Source organism: Lampris incognitus, chromosome 1 (genome assembly GCF_029633865.1).
Source record: "Lampris incognitus isolate fLamInc1 chromosome 1, fLamInc1.hap2, whole genome shotgun sequence".
NCBI lineage: Eukaryota > Metazoa > Chordata > Actinopteri > Lampriformes > Lampridae > Lampris > Lampris incognitus.
In genome coordinates, this window is record NC_079211.1 from 10255579 (window position 1) to 10280965 (window position 25387).

At 48.9% G+C, this 25387-nt stretch overlaps 1 protein-coding gene across 1 annotated transcript in view; it reads left to right on the forward strand.

Annotated features, from left to right (window-relative positions):
• Positions 1-25387, forward strand: part of LOC130116298 (transcription factor COE3-like) — a 103663-nt gene that overhangs the window by 36342 nt on the left and 41934 nt on the right. The window contains 4 exon segments of the mRNA XM_056284252.1: positions 2746-2827; positions 4552-4669; positions 8682-8812; positions 10954-11080. Of these exon segments, the coding sequence (XP_056140227.1) occupies positions 2746-2827; positions 4552-4669; positions 8682-8812; positions 10954-11080 (458 nt within the window).

Sequence of the window (25387 nt, forward strand, 5' to 3'; positions counted from 1 at the left end):
TGTGTGTGTGTGTGTGTGGTTTTCCTACTCTTGACATCGGCCTTCGTCTCAGCGTCTCGGTACAAGCGGTGCCATCCCCGCCCCGTTTCCGTGGTGTCTCGCAGCCGTTCCCGCGGGGGACACGGCGCTCGCTGCTTTGATCAGCTGCCTGTCCTTCATGAGATGGAGAGATAGATGGGAGGAGAGAGAGAGACAGACAGGCAGGCAGACAGACAGGCAGGCAGACAGACAGACAGGCAGACAGACCTGGGAGCCTCTCGTCCTCCAGTCCCTCTCAACTCCTGCCCAGAGCCAGATGGAAGAGCCAGGGCCATGGAGACCACACATCATAGAGTGCACACCACACACACACACACACACACACACATACACACACGACACACTCACATGAATACATATATGAACACACACACACGACACACATGAACAAACACACACACACACACACACATACACATACACACATATATATATATATATACATACACACACAAAACACACATATGAACACACACACATAAATACAAGCACGACACACTCATGAACACAAACATGAAACACTCACATGAACAAACACACACACACACACACACATATATATATATACACACGATATACTCATATGAACACACATAAATACAAACACGACACACTCACATGAACAAACACACACACACACACACACATATATATATATACACACGATATACTCATATGAACACACATAAATACAAACACGACACACTCACATGAACAAACGCACACACACACATATATATATATACACACACGACACACTCATATGAATACGCACACACACATATACATACACACACGACACACTCGTATGAACACGCACACACTCTTGAGCACACACACATACAGTACACATTGACACATAGACTGAAAGAAAAACACACAATAATAGCTCCCTGTAAGTCTCCAGTGCACAAACACAGTATGCGCCTCCCCCTGTTGCTGCTGTATCTCTGTCTGTCTCTTAGCTTAACCCTGAGCTGGTCTCAACGGACCCACCTCCCATCTCTGTATTCATCTGCTCTCTGCTGTGTGTGTGTGTGTGTGTGTGTGTGTGTGTGTGTCCAGGCCTTGAGTATCCGTGAGTAAATCTTGTAACAGTAAACTACACGGGCCCTCTGAAAGGACCGCGGTTCACACGCTCTCCACCAAGTGGTGTGGAGTGTGTGTCACGCTACATTTACATTTTTCTGTGTGAGTGTGTGTTTGTGTGTCTGCGTGCATACATTTGTGTTTGTATATATGTGTGTCTGTCTCTGTGTGTGTCTCTGTGTGTGTGTGTCTTGCCTGTTTGTGTTTGCATGTCTGCATGTGTGTGTGTGTGCGTGTGTGTGCGGCTCATCGGCTGCAGAACACACCCCGGTGTTGGTCTGATATGGGCTCAGCAGCTTCTTGTCTCCAGCTGCGTTTTAATTTAATCCTTATTGATCCACATCTCTACTCCCAAGGACTCCAATATCATATGAATGGAGCGCGGGGATGGCTTCCCCGTATTATTGTATTGCACCGCCATAGAGGGCATTAGTAGCCCACGGTGCAGCCCAGATCAGGTTTCAGTCGATACACGCTAAACAGACTGCCTGGTTTTTTCTCCCCCCCCCCCTCTCTCTGCTCTGTGTCATTAGAAAATGACTTTTCTTTAAACAACGGGGCGCTTTCGGATTTACGCCCGTCGGTGTTGCGGCGTCGACTGTACTTTCTCGTCCCGCCGACGGGAGAAAACCCCTCGCCGTCCCCGCTGCGTGTTTTTTAAAGATATTGTTACTGTCTTATTAGGGCGGAAATCGATGCCGACCTCAGAGAGCCCCCATTTATATCCGCACACAACCCCGTCACCACCCCACCCCCCCCACCCTGCCACTCACACCGCCGCCGCCACCACCATCATGCTCTCTGTCCTACTCCCAGCATGCTTTGCAGGTGAGGAAGAAGAAAGAGGGAGAGAGACGTAGGGGGAAAAAAAAAATCGGGTGTGGGTATTCTGCTGAGGTTATCCCTTGGTTAATGTGACATGGCTGTCTGCGACCTTGCCGCTTGTTAACTGCCCGGATTATTATTGTGATAATGTGGCAATTAAAAAGAAAGCGCTCCATCAAAACGGGGGCTTATGGTCCGAGAGATGGATGTGCGAAGATTACAAGGCAGTGGGATATGCATTAAGGTGGCAATCCATTCTAACTAGATGGCGAGGAGTCTGTCTAAACCCCCCCCCCCCTCCACCGCCACCATCCCGAGCGCCCCCCCCCTGCACATAAGCCCCCTCACCACCACGGTTATTACCACCCATCCTCATTGATATCCATTGCCAATCAATACTCCTGTGCCGCCATAAAAACAGGCGTAAATCAACACGGTGCGGCGGGGACGTGTAGTGGAGGTAGTATGGTAGAGGCAGGAAATCAAAAGACAGCTCTAAATGAGAGGCCATAAGTCTGCAGGAAGTGTCGACTGTCTGTAATCCCGGCGAACAGAATGAAAATACACTCACCGCCGGAGAGTTACGGCCCTTTTTCTCCCACGGGGGAAGATATTAGTGATGGAAGACGGTACCGGTGCGCTAACACTTAATGAATTTGATGGATTTCGTTTAATCAAACCGGGCCGATCCTCCGGGCCGCGGCGGCGGTCTGTGGTGGTTTAATTGTCGAGGGGGCCGTGACGAAGACGCTTGGACACTGAAAACTGCTCTGTTCTCTTGTTGTGTTGCAGATTCTTCCTGAAGTTCTTCCTCAAGTGCAATCAGAACTGTTTGAAAAACGCAGGGAACCCGCGGGACATGAGGCGGTTTCAGGTGAGAGCCGACACGGCTGTTCGGGCGACTTCTGGGTCGAACAAAAACAGCACACGAAATTGTCAGCGCTTCTTTTAAATGTGCTCTGTGTAACGATTTTGGCTTTCCTGAGGTTTAATTAAGACCAGTGAATATCGGCGAGGGTCACAGATCGGTAGTGAGCGACAAAGAGCGAACAACAATTTATTCGGGGTCGGGGAGTATAATGGTAATACGGCACCCCGGGGTTATTTAAAAATGATGACAGTATCCATTTCAACACCGACACACAATTTCTACACCACATCTATCGAATATACTGTAGGTGAACTGTTGGTCCGTTCACAGTTTAGTGCACACCTGTCCATTCGGTCAAAATTACAAGTGTCCCACTTTCTGTGGAAATTTGGGGTTGGACCTTAACAACCGACTTTAACAGGTGCTTCCACAAAAACAACCAAACAGTCAACAAATGGGACAGTGTACAATGGAAACGCATCGCCAAAGACATGATGTCATTCAGCACGGTGGCCAAATAGTAATTCAAAGCAATGATCCAAACACTTAATCTGATTTACAAGCTTCCTGGGAGGAAATTCAAATTCAGAACTGCTATTTCAGACTTGTACAGCAAATTTCAAGACGTTACCCATTATGGATGAGCGATTAAACAAGCGTAAACCACAGAAGATGACCGCGACCGCAGTTGCAAATTGTCATGCCTGGCGTACCCAGGGGTGGGACCAAGTCCTTTTCCAAGTCACAAGTAAGTGTCAAGTCTTGGCACTTAAGTCCCCAGTCAAGTCCAAAGTCAAGTCCAAAGTCGAGCATGACAAGTCCCAAGTCGAGCATGACAAGTCCCAAGTTTTGAGTTTCAAGTCCTAAACAAGTTATGCGCTCTTCATCAAATTTGAAATCATTTCAGAATTTTAACAACAGCGTGATCGTTGATAAACTACAATTATGCAAATCATTCATGCTTTTTAAATTTTGCATTCGTTAAGCATTGATTCGAAGTGGATCTGCAATTATGCAAATAAAGAGTTGACTGGCTGCACGCTTTAAAAGAGTTTTATCCTTGCTCTTTTAGACGGTGTCAAGTCTTTCAAGCCCCAAGTCTCCAGTCCGAGTCAAGTCACGAGACGTCGGTGTTGAAGTCAAAGTCAAGTTGCAAATATTTTTCCGTTTTGTAAAGTCAGGTCCTCGTTTGAGTTTGTGACTTGAGTCTGACCCAGGTTGTGATATTAAGGGACTGTGTGACGGTGTGAAGAAATGGGTACCACCCGACCCCGAACTCGCTCCTAAAACGGCGTCTGAATTTGTCTGGCGTGGATTTCGTGTTTCTCGCATCGCTGAATGATTGAGGTCAGAGGTCACGTCGTATCACACGTAACACAGAAAACTGGTATGAAGTGAAACACAGGTGAATTTCGGTGAATTGTGCGATACCAAGACTAGAAAGTTTTAACAAGTTAGCTAACACTATCTTGTATTTATCCAGATGCCGTTAGCATTTTACATTTTAGTCAGTTATTTGCCGCTCTTGTCCAACAGGTGAGAATAACAGAAAACTAAAGCCCAATCCCTGGATTATCAGCATTTCCAAACTAATAGTGAGGTGGTCAGAGTCCACCCGCGTGGTATTTCAGAGAGCCTAAAACAAACACGAGGAACTATTCAGTGGTACTGTTTGACTGAGGACTGACAGATGATGGCACATTAACGGTGGGTTTTTGTCCTTCCAGGTGGTCGTGTCCACTACGGTCAATGTGGACGGACACGTCCTGGCGGTGTCAGACAACATGTTCGTCCACAATAACTCCAAACATGGCCGCCGCGCCCGGCGCCTGGACCCCTCCGAAGGTTGGCCCTTTATTTGCTCTCAACCTCCAGACCAACACACGAGACCAGGAATCTCTCTCACTCACTTTCACTTATGGACTCTGATGTCAAAGAATAGCCCATTAATACATTATTAAGTTTAATAAAAGATGCTGTAAGTACAATTATGTCATAATGTTAGGCAGAAATAGATGTGAGGAAATTGCTGACTCAAATCAATTAAATACTTTGAAAGGGATCTACAGTAAGTGAACAACAACTCACCCTGAACCCGTTTCCATTGACCCTAAAGAAGTAATTGTTTGGACCGGACAGTCGGACAGTCACACATACAGGAGTGGAAGTGAAACGGTGAGCTGACATTCAGCTTTCCAGATCAGCCAGGTTAAACATTTTTAGAATAAATTAAAAAGTGAAATTAGACCTCCATCCCACCCCACCCATAAGGCAGGGGGATTTGAATTTTCAGTAGTAACTTTGAACGGTGGGGCGGCACGGTGGTGCAGTGGTTAGCGCGGTCGCCTCACAGCAAGAAGGTTCTGGGTTTGAACCCTGAAGTTTTCCAACCTTGGGGGGTTGGGAGGGGGGGTCAGCCCTGTGTGGAGTTTGCATGTTCGCCCCGTGTCCGCGTGGGTTTCCTCCTGGTGCTCTGGTTTTCTCCCACAGTCCAAAGACATGTAGGTCAGGTGAATTGGCCGTACTAAATTGCCCCTAGGTGTGAATGTGTGTATGTGTGTATGTGTGTGGGCCCTGTGATGGCCTGGCAGCCTGTCCAGGGTGTCTCCCCGCCTGCTGCCCAGTGACTGCTGGGATAGGCTCCAGCATCCTGCGACCTGAATTCAGATAAGCGGCGTGGAGTATGGAAAGGACTGGAACTTTTGAACGGTTCCCTTTCCATTAAAACACCCCCCCAGCCCCCTGCTATCAAACCTACTTCGCCTCGCTGTTTCCACAAGCGATGACACCATTCTTATGTCTGTTCCGACATACTTAGAGCACCGGGTGGGTAGGGTTTGACCACATCGCCACAGCTGAGGTAGCACCGGTTAAGCTGTCAGTCCCACCAGCATAAACTGAAAACTACTTTTTATGACATCTAAACTTTCAGGGCCTTGTTCTGTCGCCCTATGAGACCAAACCCCAAGCAGCTCAAAGCAGAGCCGAGCAAGGCACAGTTCTGTCACTGACGGCGAGTCAGCGCGACTTCCTCGTCTCACCTGGCAGAACACCTCGTCTGAGGGGAAACGTTGAGCAAACCTTCCTTTGTAGCGCTCGTCAATGCTCGCAGAGCGCTGGGGTGTCATATGGTACCGACACATTGGTAGACGCGGTGCAAATCACCCCCTTATTCAGGGCTCTCAGAGAGCCTACGGTGTGTGTGTGTGTGTGTGTGTGTGTGTGTGTGTGTGTGTGTGTGTGTGTGTGTGTCCTGCAGGGGCCGGGGGACTGGGGCCTTTCATCTGAAGTCAACCCGGGATGTTTTCGGGGGCGATAAAAGCCAAACATCTGCTCACATGCCCCTTCCTCGATGAAAACTTTCCTCTATTCATTGTTCTCCCGATGGGAGACCCCCCCCCCTTCTCACACACACACACACACACACACAACACACACACACACACACACAACACACGCAGTCAGTCTGTTTGTCTGCTGTTGTGACTGAAGGGAAATTAATAAAGATGACAGTCAACTTGGGGACCGTGTGTGTGTGTGTGTGTGTGTGTGTGTGTGTGTGTGTGTATGTGTGTGTATTAGGGGGGTGTCTAGCATAGCAACACCACCCTCGACAACCGTCATACTGTTTTGGGGAGGGAATCTGAGGCGTATTATGTTAAACAGGCCCCATAGTTTCTCCCCGAACTGTCTTTCTTTCATCTGCCACGTCTGAATGAATGCATGACTTTGAGGAGGACTGCAGAGGAGAAAGACAGGAGCGCGGGTCCTCCCCTGCATGCAAATACCAACATTTGTCCGAGAGTTTATGGCCGTAGGGAGGTGCACGGGAGGCTGACGCAGGTGGTACGTGCGGCGTTGTCAATGATTTCTGTTGTTGGCTGCGGTCCATAGCGATTTCAAGTAAGACGGGGAGTCTCTGATAATCCTCTAATCATTTAACCCACCGAGCACCAGACCCGCTTCCACCGAGCCGTCGTCCAACTGTCCAGAGCAGAATACATCTGGCTACATGTAGCCCACTTCTATACTAAACCATTTCATTAATTATTCGATATATATATATATGGCGCAGTGGGTTAGCGCGGTCGCATCACAGCAAGAACGTCCTGGGTTTGAACCCCCGGTCCGACCTTGGGGTTCATCCCGGGGAGTCCTCTGTGTGCAGTTTGCATGTCCTCCCCGTGTCTGCGTGGGTTTCCTGCGGGTGCTCCATGTTTCCTCCCACAGTCCAAAGACATGTAGGTCCGGTGAATCGGCCGTGCTAAATCATCCCTAGGTGTGACCGTGTGGGCCCCGTGATGGCCCGGCGGCCTGTCCAGGGTGTCTCCCCGCCTGCCGCCCAATGACTGCCGGGATAGGCTCCAGCATCCCGTGACCCCCCGATTGGGATAAGTGGCTCGGGTAATGAATGGATGGATGTAATTATGTACCATCCGAACTACTTTTAACCGTCTGAGAGACACAATGCGGGACGACTTCTGCTGGCTTTCGTTTTAGAAGTGGCTCTAGCCACGAGATTTAGATGTCTGCTAAACCAGGGCTCCCAAACGTTTTCATGCTGTGAGAACGGTGGAGATGCTTATAGTTTGTAAAATAAGCAATATATTTTCATTACATGTCATGCCCCCCCCCCACCCCCACCCCCGCTAAGACCCACTTGTGGGTTGTGACCCATATAGTTTGAAAACCACTAAACTATTAACTTTCACTTTTCGCCCATTCTTTAGCCGGATTTAACCGAGACGGTGCACGCAGTTTAAACATCTCTCAGACTATTAACCAGTGTAGAATTGCCTCGTAGGAAACCAGATAGCTTCACAGTATGATGAGAACTACCAAAAAAACTCCCTAACTTTGAAATGTACTGCCGGCTGAAGTTGCACAGAGCCGCATTTCAGCTCCGCAGCCCTGTTGCATGGGGCCGGCTGCACCTAAGTGGCGCTCCGTAGGTGACATCACGTAGTAAACCAGCTCCCTCCAGTGCGTCAGACTAAGATATCAAATCATTATCCCAATACACACACTCCTCAGTCCCGGAAAGGTTGTAAAAAAAAAAGTGCGTGGAGTCTGTTCGGCCCTGACAGGCTGGAGACAGCACCAGCGTCCGTCAGCCTGTCTGTCTCGGCCCGCGTGCCGTCTAGTCCTCGCGGAGACACGCCTGTGTTTATATGGAACTGCCCATCGATTGGCGTGGCGATGAAAAACATAATCATTTTGCATGCATTATTAGTGGGCTAATAGACTCATCTGGTTAAATGCTCCTCGCACACGAGAGCGACCAAAGCTGTCCTTTTGGCGGTTTTGGATTTTCAAAGTTTGATAACTTTGTGAAGAAAAAAAAAAATGCAGACCCGCCACTCCCCGAATGAAAAATGCATATTAAAATGAGTTTTAGATCAATTGCAAAAAAAAATTGCATATTAAAATGAGTTTTAGATCAATTGCAAAAAAATAATAATAATACAAAAATTGCATATTAAAATGAGTTTTAGATCAATTGCAAAAAAAAAAATAAAAAAGTTATGATAAGATCTACCTAAAACGACCCATGGGCGGTCATTTTGACTGCCCATGGTCGTTTTAGGTAGGAGTGAAATCCTGGTGGTTCTATGGAACTGAAATGAATGGAAATTAAAAAATATTTATTGTTATATCATAAAAAAGATGTCATTAATATTTGGGAGAAAAAAGAAACGTAGATGTTAGCTTGATATTTCCTCTTTTGTCCTGATGGGGTGCAGATGCATGGACCCATCCTGCAGTTAGGGGGCTCTGCCCACAGTGTTTGTGTCATTTCCTGCTCTGGTGACTTTGGCAGTCATGGCTCTTTCTGTTTCCTGTGTTATCGAAGCAGCTACCCCCTGCATCAAAGCTATCAGCCCCAGCGAGGGATGGACGACCGGCGGAGCCACGGTCATCATCATCGGGGACAACTTCTTCGACGGCCTACAGGTGGTCTTCGGCACCATGCTGGTCTGGAGCGAGGTGAGACGAACGACGCGCAGAGCGTGGCAGGCCGACGACACACAGATAGACGTTATGATGTTACATGTCCTGCCCTGCCACGGGGAGTACCCTGTGCGGTGCTCGGTATTCAAAGTCATCTCCTTCTCCTTTCCTGAAATTTGTGTAATTTAAAACTCCTGGTCGCCAGTCAGGCAGGAAAAGGCTCATTGCAGAATGTGCCAGAAACCACAGCTAAACTAAGGCGGAGGTCCCAGCGGAGTCAGGGTTAAAAATGTTCTAAAATGCCCCGGGCAGGCCGAGAACTAAGAGCGAACACACACACACACACACACACAGACACACACACACACAGAAATGGCAGGACACAATATGAGGAGCATCTTTTTTTTTGTTGCTCCGGCTCTCACAAATTCTATGTCTGGGTCTCCTGAAGGCCCAAAAATCTTTAAGATTCACCTTCTTTTCCTTCATCTTCATCGGCTTGGAGTGAATTTAACGAGTGAGTCGATAAAGAATCGCGCAGTTCACCTGGATTCACCTGCAAAGTCTGGTTCAGAAAAAAATTAGAAGGGAAAAAAAAGAGAGACGAAAAACAGAGCATCCCAAATATTTTCCATGCAGTACAAGCACATATACACACATACACACACAGGCCCGTGCACACATCCTCTTCTTCACTCTCTCTGGCTCTTTTCTTCTCCACACACACACACACACACACACACACACACACACCTGCAAGTGTAGTTCTCTGCAGCATGGGGTCTACAACACCTCTACCCCCCCCCCCCCCAAAAAAATATGTAGATTTCCGAATGTGGAGCAGTGCATACGGCACGGCATGAAATATTGAAACCGATCCAGAAGTAGAGAACACCTGGCGGGAACGTCGGGGGGTGGGGGGTGGGTCTCGAAGCCCCGAGTCAGGCGAGAAAGACTCGCTGGAAATCTTTACCTCACATCACACGGCGCTGACGAACCATCCACTTTGATCAGCGTTCGTTGTGCGGCGGGGCCGACGGAATCCGAAAAGCCCAGCCCCCTCCTGTAAGCCGGCCGGCTGCCGGGTCGACCCAGATCTGCGAGGCGGCAGCTCGCGAGGCAGTGCGGTCCATGTGATGCCGTGTTATTTTGTTTTTCTTCGACTTGGAGTTGAGGTTTCACTTGTTACTGACAGCTGTGAGGAAAGCAGAGGCAGAGAAAGAAAGAAAGAACGAGAGAAAGAGAGAAAGAAAAAGAAAGAAAGAAAGAAGAAAGAGCGGTTTCTTCACAAAATGGGGAGTCAAGTCCAGACCTCGTGTTCATTTGTCCAGTGTTTCACAACCCTAATTCATTGCATGGTTTGGACTGTCCCTGCTTATAAAAAAGGATGGTGGTGATGAAGCTAATGTATGACAGGCTGCAGAGGACATGAGTACGTTTTATTTATTTATTTATTTATATTATATTATTTCCTTGTAATTACAAGAACATTATTTCGGGGTCTCGACATAGCAAGTTTGTTTTCTTGAGGTCGCTAATGAGAAAATGAAAACCGTTGTGATCACAAAATAAATGAGTATAAATGGTTTGAGAAACTTGGATCTATCGATCGATAGATAAATAGATGGAGAGAGGGAGGGATAGAGAGAGAGAGAGAGAGAAAAGGGATAGATAGATAGAGGGAGGGAGAAAGAGAGAGGGGGGATGATGGATGGCTAGATACAGAGAGAGCGAGAGAGAGGGGATGGATGGATGTATGGATAGATAGATAGATAGATTATCTGTCCTCAAGGAGGAAATTCTTTCCCCCCACTAGGTGCATACATAACACAAACCAGATGAGCTACAGAGTTGTACAGGATTTACCGGGACACCTCATTACTGGAATGATCACGGAATGATTTTCTTGGGATCAGGAGAGGACGACTGACCTTCTGTACTAATAGTTTGTGATAGATAACTTAAATAATCACCTGATGTAATAATGGTCCCATGGTAACTAGTAACTTGAAAACCATCTGTACTGAACACTAATGAGAATTCCAGTCAGAATTCCAACATGACTTAATTATAAATATCTGCAATTCCAGTTAGTACCCAGAAAGCACACGTTATTTAAACTGTGTGTGTTGTGTGTGTGTGTGTGTGTGTGTGTGATGTGATGTGATGTGTTCCAGCTGATTACCCCACATGCCATCCGGGTCCAGACCCCTCCTCGTCATATCCCCGGGGTCGTGGAGGTCACGCTGTCCTACAAATCAAAGCAGTTCTGCAAAGGAGCACCAGGACGCTTCGTCTACACCGGTAGGATCTCTGGACTCACTCACGAGACATCACGCAGGTTTTCCATATGTGATACGTAGAGACCGACATTTTAATTTTGTCAGAATTGAATCCAGCGAGTGGCCATGTCTTCCTGCTGAGTTTCATATCTTTAATGAAAGAGAATCCGTCATCCGGGCTCACACTTACTCTGCACCCGAGCCGCGTCCTGATGTGTTTGACGTGTTCGCAGCCAATTTGCGTTGTGTTTGTGTGAATGTTTGCCATCTGAATAATTCGGCGGCGGCCTGCTCACACCACCTCCCGCCTCCTTCTTCCCGCCCTCCAACGCCTTAAAGGAAAGGTTTTGTGCTTTTTGGAAGTCTGTCCTATACTGCGGACCGCTAAGCGAACCAACACTTACAGGGAGTTGTGGTCACTAATTAAGTCTTCTTCACTGAACAGCAGAAGAAGAAATAAAATGTGACGCACGGCTTTTTATCTGATGCTGTAGAGACAGATGTGCCTCCATCGAGCCTCTTTGTGTAACGTTCTCCCTTGTTTGACGTGTGTGTGTAATGGCCAGCATGGAGTCCCTTCCCTCCTCCTCCGAAACACTCCTCCCAGGTTGTCCTTCAAGCCCATTGTCTGGCGTCCACCGTTAAATGGCCGCCCGGCTGCCAACCAAACAGCGTATCACTCTCTTAAATCAGTGCTTTTACTCTTCCCGATTATTCCGTCCGAATAAGCAGATGTCATTCAAAGTAGCAGAAAGGTCAGATGGACGGCTGTTTAGCCCGATAAGTAAATGTCATTGCCTCGGCCGTGAAAGACGCCGCCGTGTTCGGGCTTTCTGTCAAACATCCGTTTATCGCTCCCGCTCCTCGCGCGGCTTTGTTGGAGGCGCCGCTCTTCCCCGGTGCAGGGCAGGAGGAAGCAGACGGGTAGCGCGCACAATGGACAGTCCGGCCTACCTTTCGCACACCTCTTTGCAATGCTGATGTGATTCCGCGTGCCGATAGGGCCGACACCCGCACAGAGCCCTGCTTTCATGGCGCCGCGTCGCGGGTGGAAGCCCCTGCTGTTATCTCGGCTCTCTCTCTTCTCCTGAGCGAGGACGTTGTTGCGTATATGTCAAAAGTAGTTGTGTTTGAGCGTCCGGGTGGCGTGGCGGTCTACTCCGTTGCCTACCAACATGTGGATCGCCGGTTCGAATCCCCGTGTTACCTCCGGCTTGGTCGGGTGTCACTACAGACACAGTTGGCGGTGTCTGTGGGTGGGAAGCCGGATGTCGGTACGTGTCCTGGTCGCTGCATTAGCGCCCCCTCTGGTCGGTTGGGGCTGTTCACGGGGGAGAGGGAATAGCGTGATCCTCCCATGCGCTACGTCCCCCCGGTGAAGAGGCGGCAGAGGGGGTGGAGCAGTGACCGGGACGGCTCGGAAGAGTGGGGTAATTGGCTGGATACAATTGGGGAGAAAAGGGGGAACCCCCCCCCCCCAAAAAAACCCAAAAGAACAGTCGTTGTGTTTGCTTGACGACCTCAGTTTACCAGCAGCGTCATCCTGCTGCCATCACCGCGGTACCAGAAGAGCTTAAACACAAGACGTGACCCGTGTGTAAGTGTCCGCATACAGCTTTTCTAGAACCGACTAGAGGAGCGTGAACATCTGACTCCGTTTGATTGGAAACGAGGAGAGAACAAAAAACCCCCTGTATTTCCCAGCTGGCAGCACGACTCGCACCACAGACAGGTGGCTGCACCAGAATATTCCACAATTTCATGTTAGTCTCTGACGTCTCCCGGTTCCCGAAGCCAGAACGGGATCCATATTGTGCACGCACTGCCAGCTAATCTGATTTACACGTACATATTTTAAGATCGAGACCGCACCAGCGTGCCTTTTCCAGAGCGCCGTCTTCGTGCCAGCGATACAGCGATGTGTTGCGTTCGAGAATGCAAAACGGAGGGGAGCGATACTAAAAAGGCAAGCTGTGTATAATTGAACAGGAAAGGGAATGCATCCCAGTTGCGCTGAGGTCATTTCCTTAAGGAATTCCAGACGCCTAGGTATACGCCCCTCCCTGAATCAAACAGGATCCAGTGGCAGATCAGACCAGCTGCACAGAGGCCGTCCTTAGTGTTTGTTGTCTGTCCTGAATTAGCTTGTGCAAAGACATTAAATGCCAAAGACAGAAGATAATGGACCGACGGCAACAAGGTAAATATTTGTTTTTCCCCCAACACTTCGTTTTATTCAGGGGTAGTTAACTGAGCCGCCCTGCCCGGCCCGATGTTCATACGTTTACATCTCTTAACTGGGAGCTGCCCAGTACAGCCGGGGTCTCTGTACTGGGAGCTCTTCTGAACCCGCCGGGGATTAAGCGCGTTCCTTTAAAGGGTGATTCCATTAATTTACAGCCTGGTTCTCATTTTTGTAGTTTTTGCCTTCGTGCGTGTCGGTATTGATTTTGGACACAGGGCCGCCGCTTGACGCCGCTTTCCGATGACGTCTTCCTGGGGCCGAGGGACACGCTCGTCAGCCATGTTTCGACGAGTCCAGTTTTAGCCCAGTTACCCTTACGACAGTCACATAGATACCCTGCTGCTGCAGCAGGTTTACTCAGGCCTGGATTAAGTGGATAGATTACACTAGGCAGAGCATTTTTCTTGGCTCCCCCCCTCCCCCCTCCCCACCCCACCCGCAAACAAGCACATTTTGCTACTTTGTAAACAAACGATATTACTTTTAACTGCCACGTGGTTATTATGGTTAATTAGTTAGGTGTATATTTTTGTTTATCATTATCTATTTATAGTTTCAAATATTTTATGTCAAATATTTTTAATTTAGACCAAAACTTGATGTTGTTATCCATCTGTCTGGGCCCCCCCCTGTGGCAATTAGACCCTAGGCAACTGCCTAGTTTGCCTATGCCTAGATCCGGCCCTGGGTTTACTGAGATTTAGATGTTACATGCTCGCTTATGAAGAGGCGAGTTGCCTGCACTTTGTACAAAGCTGTGTGCGTGCTGGATACCTATGGTACCTGTAGGCCGCTCATTCTGCTAGTTGAACCAGGAAGTAGCTCAGCGATGTGGTCGACCAGTGATAGTTGACCCCTCTCGTGTCCTGTATCCCGAGTACGAACTGCTCCCATCACGTAGATGTACAGGGTTCCACTTAAATACAGGAAAAGATACCCGAACAGGTATAAAAACTCGTTCATCCCCCTGTCAGTGAATCTCCTAAACTCAGGACATGAGGAGGATGTGGGCTGGGCAGCTGTATTGCACCTAGTATTTAAATGCACTTTTTGTGTATACTGCACCATAACGCATGAATTTATGTATTGTTATGTGGCAGTCTTAATGTCCAAGGCAAATAAAGTAATCTCGAATCTGGAAGCTTAATTTTGGATATTTCTGGCTATAACTTAGATAACTGGGCCCCCCCCCCTTGCCCTTTCTCCCCAATTGTACTTGGCCAATTACCCTACTCTTCTGAGCCGTCCCGGTCACTGCTCCACCCCCTCTGCCGACCCGGGGTCGCCAGCTGCTGCTTTTCCCCTGACAGTGAGGAGTTTCACCAGGGGGACGTAGCGCGTGAGAGGATCATGCTATTCCCCCCAGTCCCCCCCCCCTCCCCCCAAACAGGCATCCCGACCGACCAGAGGAGGCGCTAGTGCAGTGACCAGGACACATACCCACATCCGGCTTCCCACCTGCAGACACGGCCAGTCGTGTCTGTAGGGACGCCCGACCAAGCCGGAGGTAACACAGGGACTCGAACCGGAGATCCCCATGTTGGTAGGCATCGGAATAGACCGCTACGCTACCCGGACGCCAAGGTAACTGGGTTAAAGTGGCGTTGTTGGATCACGACTACCCGTGTTTGTGGCACCACGGGACATCGCTCTAAAGGTGAATGCAGGGGTGGTCTCGTGTCCAAAATGATATCATGGACAATCTGCATAAGGGCAAAAACCACAGAAATAAGACCCAGGTTATAGACAAAAGCAGCGGTATCCGTTAAGAACGTGTCGGCGGGGGTTGGAGAGAGAGGGAGAAGGGAATCTCTCGTCACCCGTCTTGAGTTCCACCGACACTGACGGGGTTCTCTAACGTAGTTTACCACCCCAAAAAACAAGTGGCACCGAAGTCAAGCGGCTCAATCTGAAATAAACCCACGTTTTTTTTGTTTGTTCTTTTTTTTCTGGCCTGGTGCCCCCCCCCCCCCCATCTCTCTCGCTGTCTCTCGCTGCGGGCTAAAGCGGCGTCGGAGGTTTTTCCGGCGTGTTCTCCGTGAAAGACGGCGCGCTGGCAGGAAACCCATTAGAATGACAAGCAGTGGGCAGGAAGACACTGACGTGTTGAACATGACACGCTCCATATGCCGTACAGCGGGAGCCCGTGTTGAAGCCCTTCCACGTGTATTAATCCTGCGCCGCTCCCACATCAGCACCGCGACTCGCACCTGCCGTGACGGCGGAGGTCCGCATCCGGCCTGCTTCACGCAGGTCGCTCCGGGAAACCACGCGGGTGCTTTGTGATGCGGAGGCCGCGTGGCTCTCACCCAGATATTGTTCTTCCATTTCGACACCCCAGTAATGAGCAATTTGGAGGGGGGGGGGTTCCCCGAACATCTGGGGTTCAGTTGAGGGGCAGTGGTGTCTCCTTGCAGAGCCGGCTGGTAGAGACGTCGCCGTCCGTCACAGATGATCTGTCCGTCTCGTCTGCCGTGAGGACCACGGCAGACGTCCAGTGATTCCATAGTGGGAGAAAAACAGTAGATGTCGGTGATGTGGAGCGAACATGATATCCATATTAAGAATCGATATCCTTTCTATCACTCTCTCTTTCTCTGTCTCACTCCCATGTTTCTCTATAGCAGGCCTCATGTCAGCCTCTAAAACAGTCTCTCTCTCTTTCTCTCTCTCTCTCTCTCTCTCTCTCTCTCTCTCTCTCTCTCTCTCTCTCTCTCTCTCTCTCTCTCTCCTCATAAAACTTTACTCCTCACTTTATTGATCAACTTGATTTCCCGCCCATGTGGCCAAATCCGACTTCCCTGCTCTCTCCATCATCTCCATATCGCTCTCGCTCTCACGCGCTCTCTCTCTCTCTCTCTCTCTCTCTCTCTCTCTCTCTCTCTCTCTCGCTCTCCGTACCCCCCTCCCCAAAGACCCCACCACCACCTCATCAACCCCATCCCCATTCCTTCCTGCCCTTCCCAGACTTCTAGACTCCCCCCCCCCCCCCGCCTATGCCCCCCGCCTTCCCCCCTCGCCGCCACCTCTCTCTCTCTGGGGCAGCCGATCCCCAGGTGCAGCTGTGGAAGGGAGGGGTTGAAATTAATGAGAGGAGCCTGGAGGTATTGACTTTCCTGGGAAAACACAGCTCTCTAAAAATCAGTGGCCAAGCACTGCAATAACTCAGCACCCATCGATCCCCTTTCCCCATAGGCCGCATTGATCTATGCATTACAAGCATTACAGCAGCCCCCCCTCCACCCCCACCCACCCACACGTCCACCCACCCCACCCCCGAATAACCTCATCACAGCCACTACTGCCACCCAACTACCGGCCTGGTACTACTGGTGCAAAACCAGTGGAGCTCAGAGTAAATGGGCAGGTATGTGATGGGTATTGTACTCACTGACAGCCATGATAATAGAAATAGATTTTCTTTTCTTCTTTTTTTTTTTAGCAGAGTCAAGATTGGGCTTTGATTGGGCTGGACACAATGGCAACTCACATAGTACCACAGTACATACTGATACACATGGTACACACAGTACCTCTAACAGACTAAGATAGTACCAGAGTACATACTGATACACATGGCACACAGACAACAGTACCTCTAACAGACTTAAGATAGTACCACAGTACATACTGATACACATGGTACACACAGTATCTCTAACAGACTAAGATAGTACAAGAGTACATACTGATACACATGGTACACAGGCAACAGTACCTCTAACAGACTAAGATAGTACCAGAGTACATACTGATACACATGGTACACAGACATCAGTACCTCTAACAGACTAAGATAGTACCAGAGTACATACTGATACACATGGTACACAGACAACAGTACCTCTAACAGACTAAGATAGTACCAGAGTACATACTGATACACATGGTACACAGACAACAGTACCTCACATACAATGTAGAATGATAATCTACAACATATGGCAGACAGTGGAGTATATACTTACTGTAAGTTACTCTACAAATTAACGGGAGACTTTACATATAGATTATAGACTATAGTTCATCTCACTATAGATGGCAGACATTACACTGTAGTCTATATACAGCTGTATATTCACATGTAGTGTCAAATGCAGTGGGAGGTAGTATTTATGACTTGTGCATTGAACGTCACAAGCCAGTTCAAATCCCATTGAAGCCCAAATGGTGGTTGCTCCTCTGCTGAATTAAAAAGGGAGTGAAAAATAAACCCGCCTTCTTATTAGAATACTCGGTTCATCCACAGAGACAAAAGGGGTTTTAGGTTACGTTGTGCCTCTCCGTGTTACAAATGACTCTTTTCCCTAAGGAAATAATGGGTTTTTTTTTAAACTTTTTTTTTTCTTATTCAATGACCCATGTTATGAAATGTGGCTGGATTAACACACGCAGAGCCTTTTAAAATGCAGTAAAACCAATCTTGATTATCTAATTTCCTAGTGAAATTTGCATTTTAGCAAGAGACAAATATGTCAGAAATATATATATATATAAAATATATTTAATAAATATAAAACATCACTTTGATATAATTATGATAATTATTTAGATATATAATTATTTCATATTTTGGTCTCTGCCTTGGTCTGGAGTAAGTGAAATACCGCTCCCCAACATGGCAGTATTTCAGCCGAAGTACTAAAAAGTGTATCCTTGGCTCAAACCGGGAGTTTAATCATTTTTCCATCGTGGAGTCAAGATTAGTACCAATTCCGCCCCCGTCGTGCAAAATTTACTGCTCTGCCGATACAGTTAAGTAGGGATTGTTAGTGAATATTTAGGTGTATTAATTTCCATGAAGCAGATTTCGCACACGCCCTCGTAGACGTCAGCGGAGCGGTGACCACGAGCAGGCAGCGGTGAATGGAAGTCGGGGGGGACGTCACCCCGGGGGTAGTTAAGCTGAATCGTCAGACACGTTTAAACAGGCGAGACAACCCCGCGCTAACATCTACCTTCTTCAAGGTTTTTTTTTTTTGTATTTATACTTCTTCTTCACACACCATGAAACACACACACACCTCTAACTCGCCTTTTCGACAATCCCCAATCAATTTTACATTAGTACAATAACACGTTATTTCTATTACTGCTGTTTTACCGGATTGTTCTTTCATTTGATTAATATTCCTTTGATAACTATCCGGTTGACATTTCTGTTGACCATGCTTGGTATTACATATGTAGCATTTTGTCATGCCGGGAAGGCTAATTAAGTTTAAATTGAAACTAAATACGATTTGAGCGTTCTCAAATGCAAGCGCGCAATAATTCCCCTTCCTCTTATTATCGGGGTCCTCTCCTCACGCAGGCTTTGTTCTGCCTCCGTGCTGCCATATAGTAATGCATCAAGGCTGCTACAGGCTGCACAGCTCCTATTTCCTTAGCCTGCGGGGTGGGGGGGGGGAGGTGGATGGGTGGTTTCAGCCTTTGGGGCAGCCCCTGGCAAGTCTCAACATGTCCACCTCCCCCACACAACACACCAGTCCGGCCTGCAGGGACCAGAGGTGGGTTAGCATTGTGTGGGTTAGCCGCTCGCAGGGGGAACTAGCCAGAGGGGGAATGGTGCGGTGGGGGTGGGGGGGTGGAGAGAGATGATATCATATCTGATGGGGCACTGTGAAATGTGAGCTACGCTATTAGCTTTGTTAGCCCTGCTCTAGTTTAAACCACACAGGCCCTCCCCCACTTGATGCAGCAAGCGTCACTCCCGCTGTGGTGATGCAACTTCGTTTCATATGTTTAACAGGATGTCTCCGAGGATTGTGGGAATCAGAGCGAGAGTCAGACATACTGGTAGGAGGCAACCCAGAATAACCGAAAAGAAGAGGGCAGAAAATGTCCAGTGATCCTCGATTTCCCGCTTTACCTCTTGCTTTTCCCTCCCTGGAGAAGTCAAAGGTCAGGATCAGTAGAACAGCGGGTCCCCTGCTGGAGTTGATTGACACTCCAGCAGGTTTCATGCTGGGTTTTGTGATGCGTTCGAGACGACTTGGAAATTCAGAATATCCAAGTTGTCACTCAGAAAAGTCAATCACCACTGGAAGTCAGAGAGCAACTAGTGAACCTATAATTCAACGATCACGACTCATGTGACGTATGGCTTTCATGGCGGTGATATGACGGGACACGAACATGGCGGCATGCAGGGTAGAGTAGCACATGGTCATCTTAAAACATTCTAAGCCAGTGTTTCTCAACCCAGTCCTCAAGGAACCCCTATCCGAATAGGTACCTGTTTGTAGTTATTCGACCAATCAGCAATGAATGTCTGAGTTTGCACACCTTGCATAATTAAGTGCTATGAGATGACTGGTTGAGTAAGTACGAGCAGGGCTACCTATGCAGGGTTACAATGAAAATCTGCACGATAGGGGTTCCTTGAGGACTGGGTTGAGAAACACTGTTCTAAGCGCTTAAGATTTATCACTGAGCCAAATTTCCTACTGTCCTGCATTGTTTATGTTCAGCAATTTGGATGCTGTATGCTAGGAGGCTTCCCTGTTGATATTTCAATTGTTTGTACACCTGCAAACAAAAAAGCAAAAGAGAAAAAAACTGCTTCTCAGATTCAGCCTGTTACCCCACTCGTTCAAGCCGTTCGCTGCTCCGCCCCCTCTGCCTCCTCTCATACGTGTGGAGTCGCCAGCTGCTTCTTTTCACCTGACAGTGAGGAGTTTCGCCGGGGGGACGTAGCGTGTGGGAGGATCACGCTATTCCCCCCAGAACAGGCGCCCTCACTGACCAGAGGAGGCGCTAGTGCAGCGACCAGGACACATACCCACATTTGGCTTCCAACCTGCAGACACGGCCGATTGTGTCTGTAGGGACAGCTGACCAAGCTGGAGGTAACACGGGGATTCGAACCGGCGATCCCCATGTTGGTAGGCAACGGAATAGACCGCCACGCCAAGTTTTTTTTTTTTTAACTCACACTTAGCTCCGGAAACTGGAACACTTTGTGGTCAGAAGTCAGAAATACTAAGTAGGAACTTCCCACGTTCAGTACTCATACAGGACAGACTTTTGACCACCCTGCAGTCTGAGCTGTGAGGCCTAGTCCAGGACTAGGGTTAGGGTTCGGTTTTAGTGAGGATATTATAAAAGATTCTCTTGCGCTGGCTGATTAGGTCCAATGTAAACCAAATTCAGTGGTCCCCTGTATCCCTCATACCCCCGAGCAGGAGTGTAGCGAGGTCACTTTTGCCTCAGGTTAGCGTTAGCGTCGGCCCGCGGGGCTCTCGAACACTGCGCCTGCTGTGGGATTCCTGTAACACTGGCTGTGATGAGGTTATTCGGAAAGAACTGGCCGCCGTTGGCAGGGGCAGAGCGATGCCTGACGTGAGATCTGGGCGTCGGCGTGGTGTGGCGTTCTGCTCGGACCACTTTTAAAAACGCCACTAAACCTTTTCATCACGGCCAGCCAACGGCTCCGCGTAGGGCGAGACCGCGCTCCTATCAGCACCGGTGAGAGAGAGAGCGAGAGGGGGAGAAAAAAACAAAACAATGGAGCACTTTGTACCTCGCTTTCCTTCCGAAGTCTCCCACACAAGACACATGGAAGGCATTAGCAAAACGTTCCATGCGGGTCTGCTAAAGGTCTTGTGAACATGTAACCAAGAGGCGAAAGTTAAACCTGTCCTTTGCCGCACGGTCGAATTCGGGCCTCTGTAAAGTTTTTTAACCAACTGTGGTGAGATAGATTTCCTATAGCCCCCTCGCTCTCGCTCTCTCTCTCTCTCACTCTCTCTCTCGCTCTCGCTCTCTCGCTCTTTCCATTTCCCTCTCGCGCACCGTGTCTCTCATCCATCCTCCTCAAATTTTAGAGGCACTGAATGCTAATTGAGTTCTGAATTTTTATTGTTTAATTACTGTCATAGTAACACATGGAAGCAATTATCTTTAAGAGGGTTCAGTTTCGGCTTACAGCAACGGCTTTTCTCCGGGAGAAAAAGGGGAGGGGGGAACTCCATTGACATAACCTCGCCGCTAATCATTTTTCAGATGTATTTCCATATGTGCTGGATCCGGTTTTTTTTTTTGTGACCGATAACCCCACCCCTGCTTTTTGTTTCCCGCCCGGGGAGCGGCACGTCAGCTGTTTCGTTCCCGGCTGTGACCCCCTAGACCGGGATTGCAGGGCCTTGTACGAGGGCAAAAGGGGGAGGAAGTGGAGGTGACAGGAGAACATCCACTCCGCCTCCTCCACTCGCACCACGGCTTCCTCCGAGGTCTGCCGGTGACACGACGAGCCTCTGTGATTAGAGAGAGAGAGAGAGAGAGAGAGAGAGAGAGAGAGAGAGAGAGAGAGAGAGAGAGAGAGAGAGAGAGAGAGAGTGATTAGAGAGACAGAGACAGAGAGAGAGAGAGAGAGAGAGAGAGAGAGAGAGAGTGATGAGAGAGAGTGATGAGAGAGAGAGAGAGAGAGTGATGAGAGAGAGAGAGTGATTAGAGAGAAGAGAGAGAGAGAGAGAGAGAGAGAGAGAGAGAGAGAGAGAGAGAGAGAGAGAGAGTGATGAGAGAGAGAGAGTGATTAGAGAGAGAGAAAGTGATGAGAGAGAATGAGACAGAGAGAAAGAGTGATTAGAGAGAGAGAAAGAGTGATTAGAGAGAGAGAAAGAGTGATTCGAGAGAGAGAATGAGACAGAGAGAGAGAGAAAAAGACAGAGAGAAAGAGTGATTAGAGAGAGAGAAAGAGTGATTAGAGAGAGAGAAGGAGACAGAGAGAGAGAGAAAGAGACAGAGAGAAAGAGTGATTAGAGAGAGAGAAAGAGTGATTAGAGAGAGAGAAGGAGACAGAGAGAGAGAGAAAGAGACAGAGAGAAAGAGTGATTAGAGAGAGAGAAAGAGTGATTAGAGAGAGAGAAAGAGTGATTAGAGAGAGAGAATGAGACAGAGAGAGAGAGAAAAAGACAGAGAGAAAAAGTGATTAGAGAGAGAGAAAGAGTGATTAGAGAGAGAGAAAGAGTGATTAGAGAGAGAGAAAGAGTGATTAGAGAGAGAGAATGAGACAGAGAGAGAGAGAAAGAGACAGAGAGAAAGAGTGATTAGAGAGAGAGAAAGAGTGATTAGAGAGAGAGAATGAGACAGAGAGAGAGAGAAAGAGACAGAGAGAAAGAGTGATTAGAGAGAGAGAAAGAGTGATTAGAGAGAGAGAAGGAGACAGAGAGAGAGAGAAAGAGACAGAGAGAAAGAGTGATTAGAGAGAGAGAAAGAGTGATTAGAGAGAGAGAAAGAGTGATTAGAGAGAGAGAATGAGACAGAGAGAGAGAGAAAAAGACAGAGAGAAAAAGTGATTAGAGAGAGAGAAAGAGTGATTAGAGAGAGAGAAGGAGACAGAGAGAAAGAGACAGAGAGAAAGAGTGATTAGAGAGAGAGAAGGAGACAGAGAGAAAGAGACAGAGAGAAAGAGTGATTAGAGAGAGAGAAAGAGTGATTAGAGAGAGAGAGAGCGAGAAAGAGAGAACGAGACACAGAGAGAGTGATTAGAGAGAGAGAGTGAGAAAGAGAGAGAGAATGAGACAGAGAGAGAGAGTGATTAGAGAGCGAGAGAGAGAAAGAGACAGAGAGAAAGAGTGATTAGAGAGAGAGAGAGACACACAGAGAGAGTGATTAGAGAGAGAGAGGACGAGACAAAGAGAGCGAGAGAGAGCGAGGTCCGCTTTAGTGCCGAGATATGTTAATCAGCCGGAGTGAATAATTACCTCCTCCGCGCCTTGATTAGAATGGAGTGACAGGGCGGGGAAGCGTGCCTCAAAGAAATAGGCCCCCCCACCTGAGAAGTTATTATTTTCTTGCGTTGCGGCCGAAAAAGGCCCCCGCAGAAACGCTAATTATCTGACGTTAGTTCCACGAGTCCCCCCCCCCCCCCCCCGTCCCCACGCGGAGCGCCGCCACGTTCTTTGATATATGAAATGTGGTGCGTCTCTGCAGAGGGTAGGCCGGTTCCCCCGGCGGAGAGAGCACACTTCTGCCGTCTATTAAAAGTGAAGACGAGCCCCGCAGATCAAAGCGCGAGAATAAGTGCTGGTGTTGTTTCATTATCGTCGAACAAATGTGAGTGATAACCACGCCGTGACGTCACGTCTCAAGCCACACGAGAGACACGGGATCGGGTCTTTATATCCAAAGGTGTTCGTCACATACGGATTCCAACATGGCTTTTTTTGTGAGGCGGTGTTCGTCGGGTGGAGGGGTGGTGGGGGTGTCGAGGTAAATGCAGGTCAAGTGGAATAAGTCAGTCGAGGTAATTGTTGCCATAAGAGCAAAGTGCTTTTCTCTTAATTAAAACTGTGTGTGTTCTGAAGGGGGAAGATCCCCTTCATCATCCCTGGTGGCTCGCCGCGGTCCCGGCCCGGGCCCAGGCCTGCCTGTCAATCACAGTTTAAAGTTCATGAAATTTCTATGAGCATCGATTCATGGTGGGGGGTGCCGAGGTGGGGTGGCGGGCTCCCGTGATTGATCAAGCGTCTTTGAATTTCTCTTTTCTCTCCTCTCTGGCTGCGGCGGCGTGTGTGGCGGTGTGTTGGGAGTGTGTGGTGGTGTGTTGGGAATGTGTGGTGGTGTGTTGGGAGTGTGTGGCGGTGTGTTGGGAGTGTGTGGTGGTGTGTTTGGAGTGTGTGGCGGTGTGTTGGGAGTGTGTGGTGGTGTGTTTGGAGTGTGTGGCGGTGTGTTGGGAATGTGTGGCGGTGTGTTGGGAATGTGTGGCAGTGTGTTTGGAGTGTGTGGCGGTGTGTTTGGAGTGTGTGGCTGTGTGTTTGGAGTGTGTGGTGGTGTGTTGGGAATGTGTGGCGGTGTGTTGGGAATGTGTGGCAGTGTGTTTGGAGTGTGTGGCGGTGTGTTTGGAGTGTGTGGCGGTGTGTTTGGAGTGTGTGGCGGTGTGTTTGGAGTGTGTGGCGGTGTGTTTGGAGTGTGTGGCGGTGTGTTTGGAGTGTGTGGTGGTGTGTTGGGAGTGTGTGGCGGTGTGTTTGGAGTGTGTGGTGGTGTGTTGGGAGTGTGTGGTGGTGTGTTGGGAGTGTGTGGCGGTGTGTTTGGAGTGTGTGGCGGTGTGTTGGGAGTGTGTGGCGGTGTGTTGGGAGTGTGTGGCGGTGTGTTGGGAGTGTGTGGCGGTGTGTTGGGAGTGTGTGGCGGTGTGTTTGGAGTGTGTGGCGGTGTGTTGGGAGTGTGTGGCGGTGTGTTGGGAGTGTGTGGCAGTGTGTTGGGAGTGTGTGGCGGTGTGTTGGGAGTGTGTGGCGGTGTGTTGGGAGTGTGTGGCGGTGTGTTTGGAGTGTGTGGCGGTGTGTTGGGAGTGTGTGGCGGTGTGTTGGGAGTGTGTGGTGGTGTGTTGGGAGTGTGTGGCAGTGTGTTGGGAGTGTGTGGCGGTGTGTTTGGAGTGTGTGGCGGTGTGTTTGGAGTGTGTGGTGGTGTGTTTGGAGTGTGTGGCGGTGTGTTGGGAGTGTGTGGCGGTGTGTTTGGAGTGTGTGGCGGTGTGTTTGGAATGTGTGGCGGTGTGTTGGGATGTATGGATTAAGCTCAATTAAATCTGGTGTTGAGGATCCTTAATGAATTAAGATGTAATTGATTTTAGGTAAGGGTGTATATATATATATATATTTTTTTTTTAGAAAATTTTGTAGATTATATATTTTATATATATATGTATAGTTTTTTAAAAAAATCCCCCCCCCTTTTCCCTAATCAAATTTTGGCCAATTACCCCACTCTTCCGAGCCGTCCCGGTCGCTTCTCCACCCCCTCTGCCGATCCGGGGAGGGCTGCAGACCACCACATGCCTCCTCCCATACATGTGGAGTCGTCAGCCGCTTCTTCTCACCTGACAGTGAGGAGTTTCACCAGGGGGACGTAGCGCGTGGGAGGATCACGCTATTCCCCCCAGTTCCCCCCTCCCCCCGCCCGGAACAGGCACCCTGACCGACCAGAGGAGGCGCTAGTGCAGCGACCGGCACACATACCCACATACCCAGCTTCCCATCCGCAGACACAGCCGATTGTGTCTGTAGGGATGCCCGACCAAGCCGGAGGTGACGCGGGGATTCGAACCGGCGATCCCCGTGTTGGTAGGCAACGGGATAGACCGCCACG